Source organism: Coregonus lavaretus (assembly GCF_964263955.1).
Source record: "Coregonus lavaretus genome assembly, chromosome: 3".
Classification (NCBI taxonomy): domain Eukaryota; kingdom Metazoa; phylum Chordata; class Actinopteri; order Salmoniformes; family Salmonidae; genus Coregonus; species Coregonus lavaretus.
In genome coordinates this window covers 63374118-63387103 of record NC_139990.1, presented here as the reverse complement: position 1 = coordinate 63387103, position 12986 = coordinate 63374118, and the positions used below count along the sequence as shown (strand labels likewise).

Genomic DNA, 12986 nt, shown 5'->3' with positions numbered 1-12986 from the left:
TTGCATCATCTGTGGATCTGTTGGGGCGGTATGCAAATTGGAGTGGGTCTAGGGTTTCTGGGATAATGCTGTTGATGTGAGCCATGACCAGCCTTTCAAAGCACTTCATGGCTACAGACGTCAGTGCTACGGGTCGGTAGCCATTTAGGCAGGTTATCTTAGAGTCCTTGGGCACGGGGACTATGGTGGTCTGCTTGAAACATGTTGGTATTACAGACTCAGTCAGGGACATGTTGAAAATGTCAGTGAAGACACTTGCCAGTTGGTCAGCACATGCTCGGAGTACACGTCCTGGTAATCCGTCTGGCCCTGCGGCCTTGTGAATGTTGACCTGCTTAAAAGTCTTACTCACATCGGCTACGGAGAGCGTGATCACATAGTCATCCGGAACAGCTGGTGCTCTCATGCATGCTTCAGTGTTGCTTGCCTCGAAGCGAGCATAGAAGTGGTTTAGCTCATCTGGTAGGCTTGTGTCACTGGGCAGCTCACGGCTGTGCTTCCCTTTGTAGTCTGTAATAGTTTTCAAGCCCTGCCACATCCGACGAGCGTCAGAGCCAGTGTAGTACGATTCAATCTTAGTCCTGTATTGACTCTTTGCCTGTTTGATGGTTCGTCGGAGGGCATAGCGGGATTTCTTATAAGCGTCCGGGTTAGAGTCCCGTTCCTTGAAAGCGCCAGCTCTACCCTTTAGCTCAGTGCGGATGTTTACTGTAATCCATGGCTTCTGGTTGGGGTATGTACGTACGGTCACTGTGGGGACGACATCATCGATGCACTTATTGATGAAGCCAGTGACTGATGTGGTGTACTCCTCAATGCTGTCTGAAGAATCCCGGAACATGTTCCAGTCTGTGCTAGCAAAACAGTCCTGTAGCTTAGCATCTGCGTCATCTGACCACTTTTTTATTAACCAAGTCACTGGTGCTTCCTGCTTTAGTTTTTGCTTATAAGCAGGAATCAGGAGGATAGAGTTATGGTCAGATTTGCCAAATGGAGGGCGAGGGAGAGCTTTGTATGCGTCTCTGTGTGTGGAGTAAAGGTGGTCTAGAGTTTTTTTTCCTCTGGTTGCACATTTAACATGCTGGTAGAAATTAGCTAGAACGGATTTAAGTTTCCCTGCATTAAAGTCCCCGGCCACTAGGAGCGCTGCATCTGGATGAGCGTTTTCCTGTTGATTTATGGCCTTGTACAACTCATTCAGTGCAATCTTAATGCCAGCATTGGTTTGTGGTGGTAAATAGACAGCTATGAAAACTATAGATGAAAACTCTCTTGGTAAATAGTGTGGTCTACAGCTTATCATAAGATACTCTACCTCAGGCGAGCAAAACCTCGAGACTTCCTTAGTATTTGATTTTGTGCACCAGATATACACAGACCACCACCCCTTGTCTTACCGGAGTCAGCCGTTCTATCCTGCCGATGTAGCGTATAGCCCGCTAGCTGTATGTTATCCATGTCGTCGTTCAGCCACGACTCGGTGAAACATAAGATATTACAGTTTTTAATGCGTGCACAGCCCTGTGCGTCCTGTGCTAATGCCTCACACATACTGTGCGGAAGTAGGCATCCAGCCAGGACGGGTTGTGCCAGCTCTCCGCTTCAGACCTCCAGTCCGCCTCCACAGTCCGGTACGGTCCGTTCCTGCTCCTCGCACCAAGCCAGTGGTGCGCGTCGCCAGCCCGGTCCAGCCTGTTCCTGCTCCTCGCACCAAACCAGTGGTGCGTGTTCCCAGCCCGGCCCGGCCTGTTCCTGCTCCTCGCACCAACCCAGTGGTGCGCGTCGCCAGCCCGGCCCGGCCTGTTCCTGCTCCTCGCACCAAGCCAGTGGTGCGCGTCGCCAGCCCGGCCCGGCCTGTTCCTGCTCCTCGCACCAAACCAGTGGTGCGTGTTCCCAGCCCGGCCCGGCCTGTTCCTGCTCCTCGCACCAAGCCAGTGGTGCGCGTCGCCAGCCCGGCCTGGCCTGTTCCTGCTCCTCGCACCAAGCCAGTGGTGCGCGTCGCCAGTCCGGCCCGGCCTGTTCCCGCTCCTAGCACCAAGCCAGTGGTGAGTGTCGCCAGTCCGGCCCGGCCTGTTCCTGCTCCTCGCACCAAGCCAGTGGTGCATGTTCCTAGTCCGGTTCGGCCCGTGCCTGCTCCTCGCACCAGACCAGTGGTGAGTGTGTCCAGTCCGGCACGACCCGTGCCTGTTCCACCGGTGCCTGGTCCGGCACCAGTCAGAAGCTCCAGTCCGGAGCCAGAGCAGTCCGCTCCACCAGTGCCTGATCCAGCTCCGGTCAGCTGCTCCAGTCCGGAGCCAGAGCAGTCCGCTCCACCGGTGCCTGATCCAGCTCCGGTCAGCTGCTCCACTCAGGAGCCAGAGCAGTCCGCTCCACCAGGGTCCAGTCCAGCTCCGGTCAGCGGCTACACTCCGGAGCCAGAGCAGTCCGCTCCACCGGTGCCTGATCCAGCTCCGGTCAGCGGCTCCACTCCGGAGCCAGAGCAGTCCGCTCCACCGGGGTCAAGTCCGGTGCCTGAGCAGTCCGCTCCACCGGTGCCCGGTCCAGCTCCGGTCAGCGGCTCCGGTCAGCGGCTCCAGTCCAGACCCAGACGTCAGCCCCTCTCCAGGTTTGGTGTCTCCCACACCAGGGTCCAGACAGGGCTTGGAGTATAGTGGGAGGAAGGAGAGGGGAAGCAACGCGCCGAGGTCTAGACCAGACCAAGGGCGCAACAGGGAGGCGAAGAGTGAGAGGTCGTCACGCCCTGAGCCGGAGCCGCCTCCGAGGCGGAATGCCCACCCGGCACCTACCCTGTTATGTTTATGTTGTGCGGTCGGAGTCCGCACCTTTGGGGGGGGGGTACTGTCACGCCCTGACTCTGGGGACTCTTATTTGTTGAGTCAGGGTGTGATTTTCTATGTTGTATTTTCTATGTTTTCTATCTAGTATGTCTAGATCTATGTTGGCCGGTGTGGTTCCCAATCAGAGGCAGCTGTCGCTCGTTGTCTCTGATTGGGGACCATACTTAGGCAGCCTATTGGGACTGTGTAGTTGTGGGATCTTGTTCCGTGTAAGGTATGTTTTGTGTTCTACCTTGGACTTCACGGTTCGTTTCGTTTGTTGTTTTGTCGTGTTGTTTATACGGTTCAAATAAACATGTACGCATATCACGCTGCGCCTTGGTCCGTCCCGTTCATCAACGAGCGTGACAGAAGATCCCACCAAACGAGGACCAAGCAGCGTGCCCAGGCGGAGAGAGTAGCCATGTCACAGGTGGGAAATTGGTGGTCATGGGAGGAGATATTTGCGGGGAAAGGGCCATGGGCGAAGGTAGATGCCCAGGCAGGAGAGGAGCAATGGCAACACAGAGGACGCCGGTCGAGGAAGAAGGCCGAGAGACAGCCCCAAGAAAAAAAAATTGGGGGGCTAAAAGGGTGGTTGGCGGAGCCTAGTGTTAGAGCAGAGCCAACTCCCCGTACTCATGCGAGGAAGCGTGTGACTGGGCAGGCTCCGTGTTATGCGGAGCTACGTACTGTGTCGCCAGTGTGCCGGCACAGTCCTGTATGTCCTGTGCTAGCACCACGCACGCACGTGCCGTGCGAAGATGGGCATCCAGCCAGGACGGGGTGTGCCGGCTCAACGCTCCTGGACTCCAGTACGCCTCCTCGGTCCTGCATATCCTGCGCCGGTTCTACGTACTGTAAATCAAATCAAATCAAATCAAATTGTATTGGTCACATGCGCCGAATACAACAGGTGCAGACATCACAGTGAAATGCTTACTTACAGCCCTTAACCAACAGTGCATTTATTTTTAACAAAAAAAGTAAAAATAAAACAACAAAAAAAGTGTTGAGAAAAAAAAGAGCAGAAGTAAAATAAAATAACAGTAGGGAGGCTATATATACAGGGGGGTACCGTTGCAGAGTCAATGTGCGGGGGCACCGGCTAGTTGAGGTAGTTGAGGTAATATGTACATGTGGGTAGAGTTAAAGTGACTATGCATAAATAATTAACAGAGTAGCAGCAGCGTAAAAAGGATGGGGTGGGGGGGCAGTGCAAATAGTCCGGGTAGCCATGATTAGCTGTTCAGGAGTCTTACGGCTTGGGGGTAGAAGCTGTTGAGAAGTCTTTTGGACCTAGACTTGGCACTTCGGTACCGCTTGCCGTGCGGTAGCAGAGAGAACAGTCTATGACTAGGGTGGCTGGAGTCTTTGACAATTTTGAGGGCCTTCCTCTGACACCGCCTGGTATAGAGGTCCTGGATGGCAGGAAGCTTGGCCCCAGTGATGTACTGGGCCGTACGCACTACCCTCTGTAGTGCCTTGCGGTCGGAGGCCAAGCAGTTGCCATACCAGGCGGTGATGCAACCAGTCAGGATGCTCTCGATGGTGCAGCTGTAGAATTTTTTGAGGATCTGAGGACCCATGCCAAATCTTTTCAGTCTCCTGAGGGGGAATAGGCTTTGTCGTGCCCTCTTCACGACTGTCTTGGTGTGTTTGGACCATGATAGTTCGTTGGTGATTTGGACACCAAGGAACTTGAAGCTCTCAACCTGTTCCACTACAGCCCCGTCGATGAGAATGGGGGCGTGCTCAGTCCTCTTTTTTTCCCTGTAGTCCACAATCATCTCCTTTGTCTTGGTCACGTTGAGGGAGAGGTTGTTGTCCTGGCACCACACGGCCAGGTCTCTGACCTCCTCCCTATAGGAGGCCTACCACTGTTGTGTCGTCGGCAAACTTAATGATGGTGTTGGAGTCGTGCCTGGCCATGCAGTCATGGGTGAACAGAGAGTACAGGAGGGGACTGAGCACGCACCCCTGAGGGGCCCCCGTGTTGAGGATCAGTGTGGCAGATGTGTTGTTACCTACCCTTACCACCTGGGGGCGGCCCGTCAGGAAGTCCAGGATCCAGTTGCAGAGGGAGGTGTTTAGTCCCAGGATCCTTAGCTTAGTGATGAGCTTAGAGGGCACTATGGTGTTGAATGCTGAGCTGTAGTCAATGAATAGCATTCTCACGTAGGTGTTCCTCTTGTCCAGGTGGGAAAGGGCAGTGTGGAGTGCAATAGAGATTGCATCATCTGTGGATCTGTTGGGGCGGTATGCAAATTGGAGTGGGTCTAGGGTTTCTGGGATAATGCTGTTGATGTGAGCCATGACCAGCCTTTCAAAGCACTTCATGGCTACAGACGTCAGTGCTACGGGTCGGTAGCCATTTAGGCAGGTTATCTTAGAGTCCTTGGGCACGGGGACTATGGTGGTCTGCTTGAAACATGTTGGTATTACAGACTCAGTCAGGGACATGTTGAAAATGTCAGTGAAGACACTTGCCAGTTGGTCAGCACATGCTCGGAGTACACGTCCTGGTAATCCGTCTGGCCCTGCGGCCTTGTGAATGTTGACCTGCTTAAAAGTCTTACTCACATCGGCTACGGAGAGCGTGATCACATAGTCATCCGGAACAGCTGGTGCTCTCATGCATGCTTCAGTGTTGCTTGCCTCGAAGCGAGCATAGAAGTGGTTTAGCTCATCTGGTAGGCTTGTGTCACTGGGCAGCTCACGGCTGTGCTTCCCTTTGTAGTCTGTAATAGTTTTCAAGCCCTGCCACATCCGACGAGCGTCAGAGCCAGTGTAGTACGATTCAATCTTAGTCCTGTATTGACTCTTTGCCTGTTTGATGGTTCGTCGGAGGGCATAGCGGGATTTCTTATAAGCGTCCGGGTTAGAGTCCCGTTCCTTGAAAGCGCCAGCTCTACCCTTTAGCTCAGTGCGGATGTTTACTGTAATCCATGGCTTCTGGTTGGGGTATGTACGTACGGTCACTGTGGGGACGACATCATCGATGCACTTATTGATGAAGCCAGTGACTGATGTGGTGTACTCCTCAATGCTGTCTGAAGAATCCCGGAACATGTTCCAGTCTGTGCTAGCAAAACAGTCCTGTAGCTTAGCATCTGCGTCATCTGACCACTTTTTTATTAACCAAGTCACTGGTGCTTCCTGCTTTAGTTTTTGCTTATAAGCAGGAATCAGGAGGATAGAGTTATGGTCAGATTTGCCAAATGGAGGGCGAGGGAGAGCTTTGTATGCGTCTCTGTGTGTGGAGTAAAGGTGGTCTAGAGTTTTTTTTCCTCTGGTTGCACATTTAACATGCTGGTAGAAATTAGCTAGAACGGATTTAAGTTTCCCTGCATTAAAGTCCCCGGCCACTAGGAGCGCTGCATCTGGATGAGCGTTTTCCTGTTGATTTATGGCCTTGTACAACTCATTCAGTGCAATCTTAATGCCAGCATTGGTTTGTGGTGGTAAATAGACAGCTATGAAAACTATAGATGAAAACTCTCTTGGTAAATAGTGTGGTCTACAGCTTATCATAAGATACTCTACCTCAGGCGAGCAAAACCTCGAGACTTCCTTAGTATTTGATTTTGTGCACCAGATATACACAGACCACCACCCCTTGTCTTACCGGAGTCAGCCGTTCTATCCTGCCGATGTAGCGTATAGCCCGCTAGCTGTATGTTATCCATGTCGTCGTTCAGCCACGACTCGGTGAAACATAAGATATTACAGTTTTTAATGCGTGCACAGCCCTGTGCGTCCTGTGCTAATGCCTCACACATACTGTGCGGAAGTAGGCATCCAGCCAGGACGGGTTGTGCCAGCTCTCCGCTTCAGACCTCCAGTCCGCCTCCACAGTCCGGTACGGTCCGTTCCTGCTCCTCGCACCAAGCCAGTGGTGCGCGTCGCCAGCCCGGTCCAGCCTGTTCCTGCTCCTCGCACCAAACCAGTGGTGCGTGTTCCCAGCCCGGCCCGGCCTGTTCCTGCTCCTCGCACCAACCCAGTGGTGCGCGTCGCCAGCCCGGCCCGGCCTGTTCCTGCTCCTCGCACCAAGCCAGTGGTGCGCGTCGCCAGCCCGGCCCGGCCTGTTCCTGCTCCTCGCACCAAACCAGTGGTGCGTGTTCCCAGCCCGGCCCGGCCTGTTCCTGCTCCTCGCACCAAGCCAGTGGTGCGCGTCGCCAGCCCGGCCTGGCCTGTTCCTGCTCCTCGCACCAAGCCAGTGGTGCGCGTCGCCAGTCCGGCCCGGCCTGTTCCCGCTCCTAGCACCAAGCCAGTGGTGAGTGTCGCCAGTCCGGCCCGGCCTGTTCCTGCTCCTCGCACCAAGCCAGTGGTGCATGTTCCTAGTCCGGTTCGGCCCGTGCCTGCTCCTCGCACCAGACCAGTGGTGAGTGTGTCCAGTCCGGCACGACCCGTGCCTGTTCCACCGGTGCCTGGTCCGGCACCAGTCAGAAGCTCCAGTCCGGAGCCAGAGCAGTCCGCTCCACCAGTGCCTGATCCAGCTCCGGTCAGCTGCTCCAGTCCGGAGCCAGAGCAGTCCGCTCCACCGGTGCCTGATCCAGCTCCGGTCAGCTGCTCCACTCAGGAGCCAGAGCAGTCCGCTCCACCAGGGTCCAGTCCAGCTCCGGTCAGCGGCTACACTCCGGAGCCAGAGCAGTCCGCTCCACCGGTGCCTGATCCAGCTCCGGTCAGCGGCTCCACTCCGGAGCCAGAGCAGTCCGCTCCACCGGGGTCAAGTCCGGTGCCTGAGCAGTCCGCTCCACCGGTGCCCGGTCCAGCTCCGGTCAGCGGCTCCGGTCAGCGGCTCCAGTCCAGACCCAGACGTCAGCCCCTCTCCAGGTTTGGTGTCTCCCACACCAGGGTCCAGACAGGGCTTGGAGTATAGTGGGAGGAAGGAGAGGGGAAGCAACGCGCCGAGGTCTAGACCAGACCAAGGGCGCAACAGGGAGGCGAAGAGTGAGAGGTCGTCACGCCCTGAGCCGGAGCCGCCTCCGAGGCGGAATGCCCACCCGGCACCTACCCTGTTATGTTTATGTTGTGCGGTCGGAGTCCGCACCTTTGGGGGGGGGGTACTGTCACGCCCTGACTCTGGGGACTCTTATTTGTTGAGTCAGGGTGTGATTTTCTATGTTGTATTTTCTATGTTTTCTATCTAGTATGTCTAGATCTATGTTGGCCGGTGTGGTTCCCAATCAGAGGCAGCTGTCGCTCGTTGTCTCTGATTGGGGACCATACTTAGGCAGCCTATTGGCACTGTGTAGTTGTGGGATCTTGTTCCGTGTAAGGTATGTTTTGTGTTCTACCTTGGACTTCACGGTTCGTTTGTTGTTTTGTTGTGTTGTTTATTCGGTTCAAATAAACATGTACGCATATCACGCTGCGCCTTGGTCCATCCCGTTCATCAACGAGCGTGACATATAGACTGATCATGTCTTTGTCAGTGGGCAAATGTACAAAATCAGCAGGGGATCAAATACTTTTTTCCCTCACTATATTCTCTTTTTTAACTACTGGTAAATATCCTTGGGTTGAATTAAAGTTGTTGTTACAGTGTAATAACTGATATCAGGATGTTGAAGCACAGAGTTGTCTCTTTTCAGGTCTCACTTCCTCTGTTTGTCTACTGTAGGTTTCTTCCTTGTTCTCAGTCATTGAATTAGTTCCTTTTATGTGAGGTAGTTGTCGGCCTAAGTGCTAGCGTTTGCAAGTTTAAAACCACTGAATGACAAGCACTACAAAACATAAACATTTCAGTTACACTTTATTGTGCCAGTAAAAATGTTCTGTATTACATAGTAAAATAATAGATACATTGTACTGACTGTCATTACTTTTGGGGTGCAGTGAGAACTGAATCAAACACCACTAAGCAGTATTTGAAACCAAGTTTTTTTCCTTTTTGTTAGATTGCACAAGTTTCAGCAACCATTGCTACCACATCATTTATTGTAGATTTAATAGTAATGAAATAGTACTGTAAAATAAGGTATTACTAATAGGGCTCTCAAATGAACTTTATCCAGGTATTAGATGGGGATTGCTTCCCTAACAATTGTTTTGTCCATAGGGCTCCTGTGGCTCCTGCTGGGCATTCAGCTCTGTCGGGGCCCTGGAGGGCCAGTTGATGAAGACCACAGGTAAACTGATAGACCTCAGCCCCCAGAACCTGGTGGACTGCTCCTCCAAATATGGCAATAAGGGCTGCAATGGTGGCTTCATGGACCAGGCCTTCCAGTATGTCATCGACAACCAGGGCATTGACTCTGACCAATCCTACCCCTACAAGGGAGTGGTGAGTATGAACTAGTATTAACAGTATTAGTAGTGTGTAGCTGGGGTCAGCTGCTCTTGGTAAGTAGCTGTAGTAACTAGCTGGTTGTAGCTTATTTCACCCTCCACCTCCCCATGCCACATTAGCCTTGTGCAGTAGTATCTGACCCCTTTGTTGTCTTGTCTCCCCTGTTAGCAACAACAGTGTAGCTACAACCCTGCTCAGCGTGCTGCAAACTGTTCCAGGTACAGCTTTCTGCCTGAGGGGGATGAGGGGGCTCTGAAAGAAGCACTGGCCACCATCGGACCCATCTCTGTCGCCATTGACGCCACCCGACCACTTTTTGCCTTCTACCGCAGTGGTATGGAAAAACTTCCTTTTAAAATTAATTCAATAATTGTACATCTTGGATCATGTTTTTAAAATTTTAAGCAGAGCATGGTGTTGACATTGGTAATGCAAACAATGTGGCTTTAATTGTGTTGTAATTGTCCACTTTATGGTCAACTACAGTGGGGGAAAAAAGTATTTAGTCAGCCACCAATTGTGCAAGTTCTCCCACTTAAAAAGATGAGAGAGGCCTGTAATTTTCATCATAGGTACACGTCAACTATGACAGACAAAATGAGGGAAAAAAAATCCAGAAAATCACATTGTAGGATTTTTTATGAATGTATTTGCAAATTATGGTGGAAAATAATTATTTGGTCTATAACAAAAGTTTCTCAATACTTTGTTATATACCCTTTGTTGGCAATGACACAGGTCAAACGTTTTCTGTAAGTCTTCACAAGGTTTTCACACACTGTTGCTGGTATTTTGGCCCATTCCTCCATGCAGATCTCCTCTAGAGCAGTGATGTTTTGGGGCTGTCGCTGGGCAACACGGACTTTCAACTCCCTCCAAAGATTTTCTATGGGGTTGAGATCTGGAGACTGGCTAGGCCACTCCAGGACCTTGAAATGCTTCTTACGAAGCCACTCCTTCGTTGCCCGGGTGGTGTGTTTGGGATCATTGTCATGCTGAAAGACCCAGCCACGTTTCATCTTCAATGCCCTTGCTGATGGAAGGAGGTTTTCACTCAAAATCTCACGATACATGGCCCCATTCATTCTTTCCTTTACACGGATCAGTCGTCCTAGTCCCTTTGCATAAAAACAGCCCCAAAGCATGATGTTTCCACCCCCATGCTTCACAGTAGGTATGGTGTTCTTTGGATGCAACTCAGCATTCTTTGTCCTCCAAACACGACGAGTTGAGTTTTTACCAAAAAGTTATATTTTGGTTTCATCTGACCATATGACATTCTCCCAATCCTCTTCTGGATCATCCAAATGCACTCTAGCAAACTTCAGATGGGCCTGGACATGTACTGGCTTAAGCAGGGGGACACGTCTGGCACTGCAGGATTTGAGTCCCTGGCGGCGTAGTGTGTTACTGATGGTAGGCTTTGTTACTTTGGTCCCAGCTCTCTGCAGGTCATTCACTAGGTCCCCCCGTGTGGTTCTGGGATTTTTGCTCACCGTTCTTGTGATCATTTTGACCCCACGGGGTGAGCTCTTGCGTGGAGCCCCAGATCGAGGGAGATTATCAGTGGTCTTGTATGTCTTCCATTTCCTAATAATTGCTCCCACCGTTGATTTCTTCAAACCAAGCTGCTTACCTATTGCAGATTCAGTCTTCCCAGCCTGGTGCAGGTCTACAATTTTGTTTCTGGTGTCCTTTGACAGCTCTTTGGTCTTGGCCATAGTGAAGTTTGGAGTGTGACTGTTTGAGGTTGTGGACAGGTGTCTTTTATACTGATAACAAGTTCAAACAGGTGCCATTAATACAGGTAACGAGTGGAGGACAGAGGAGCCTCTTAAAGAAGAAGTTACAGGTCTGTGAGAGCCAGAAATCTTGCTTGTTTGTAGGTGACCAAATACTTATTTTCCACCATAATTTGCAAATAAATTCATAAAAAATCCTACAATGTGATTTTCAGGAATTTTTTTCCTCAATTTGTCTGTCATAGTTGACGTGTACCTATGATGAAAATTACAGGCCTCTCTCACCTTTTTAAGTGGGAGAACTTGCACAATTGATGGCTGACTAAATACTTTTTTCCCCCACTGTAACTGTTTGGCCTTGACTTGAGGAGAAATGCATATATCTTGAGAGCTGACTTGTCATTGTCCAACCCATGTATCATTGTAGGAATTTACAATGATCCAACTTGCACAAAGAAGGTAAACCATGCTGTCCTTGCTGTGGGTTACGGTACCTTGGGTGGGCAGGATTACTGGCTGCTGAAGAACAGGTAAGGGGATTTAGAACTTCACTCAGAGTTTCCATCTTCAAAGCTCCATCTGCTCTTCTGTTGTTCTGTATCTAGATATTTAATCAAACAGGGCTACTGTTCAGGGCTGAGATGAAAAGATCCTCCAAGTGGATGTTTATTAAACTAGATTCCCCTTTTCAAACCTCCAATCTGCTCCTTTGTTCTATTCCGAGAAACTGGACCATGTTGAAGGATAAAAAGGGAAGTGAAAAGAGAACGTAAAACTCAAATTGGGCTTTAGACAAGTGAACCTTGGTAGTTTGGGATTTAATGCTATTGTTTATTGTGGGGTTATTCAACAGGGGGTCCACAGCCCCTTAGGGGTACAGCAGGGGGTCCACCAAAATAATAATCATTGTAATATAATTTTTCCCTCCCAATATTTTTATGAATATCTCTAGCAACAACAGAATGGACAACATACCTACTGTAGAAAAGAGGAGAATATATTTTAAATATAAACACAATATGCAACAATTTCAAGGATTTTATTTAGTTACAGTTCATATAAGGAAATCAGGCAACTGAAATAAATTCATTAGGCTCTAATCTATGAATTTCACATGACTGGGAATACAGATATGCATCTGTTGGTCACAGATACCTTTAAAAAAAGGTAGGGGCGTGGATCAGAAAACCAGTCAATACCATTTGCCTTATATTTTTGTTCAGTATAATAATGTCAACTTTATCTCTTAACTCCTAATATTGAGCAAATTACACTCATTGGAGCCAATTACTGGAGTATCTAACATAGGCTTTGAAAAAGCGCCCGTGAATAGGCTACCAGTACAGCAAGTGCCGCTGGCTGTTGGTTAGCTGACTAAACTCAACTCCATGGTGAAAGAGGTTTCTGATAAACTCCACTAACGGAGTTGAGCAGAGACCAGGCTTTGTGGAATTTAAGCTCTGCCCAAGGTCAATACATTAAAAAATATATATATATGAAACGCTCACCTTGTACCTACCTATGTTTGTCCTCTGTAGTTGCGTGCCTTTCTTCGTTTGATGAAATCCATATTTTTTCAATAAATGTTAGTCAAATACAACCACTGACTGTTTGCTTGTTTCTTTTTCTCGAAGATGGCAACTCAGCACAAATGAGCATGTACCAATTGAATCTCCGATGACGTAGGCCTAGATTGTGTGATTTGATTGGACAATGACTATTTGGAGACCTAGGCCTACGTCATCGGAGATTCAATTGGCACATGCGCATTTGCGCTGAGTTGCCATCTTCGAGAAACAGAAACGAGCAAACAGTCAGTGGTTGTATTTGATTAACATTTATTGAAAAAGAAAGGTACACAACTACAGAGGACAAACATAGGTACAAGGTAAGCGTTTCATAATTTACTTTTTTTGAAGTATTGACCTTGAGCGAATCAATGTAATCGGAGCTGAATTCCACAAAGCCTGGTCTCTGCTCAACTCCGTTGGTATAGTTTATCAGAAACTTCCTTCACCATAGAGTTGAGTTTAGTCAGCTAGCTGCTGGTAAACTTTTTTGACTTGGACATACATTTTTGCCAACACATGGCTGGCTAACCTTTGTTTAACCAGCTAAATAGCTGCTCTTAGT

At 49.8% G+C, this 12986-nt stretch overlaps 1 protein-coding gene across 1 annotated transcript in view; it reads left to right on the top strand.

The window, feature by feature from the left end:
* The window catches only part of LOC311108416 (uncharacterized protein), a 29123-nt gene that overhangs the window by 15431 nt on the left and 706 nt on the right, over window positions 1-12986 (top strand). The window contains exons 13-15 of the mRNA XM_084151041.1: window positions 8881-9105; window positions 9280-9445; window positions 11281-11383. Of these exons, the coding sequence (XP_084007167.1) occupies window positions 8881-9105; window positions 9280-9445; window positions 11281-11383 (494 nt within the window). The remainder of the gene's footprint in view (window positions 1-8880; window positions 9106-9279; window positions 9446-11280; window positions 11384-12986) is intronic.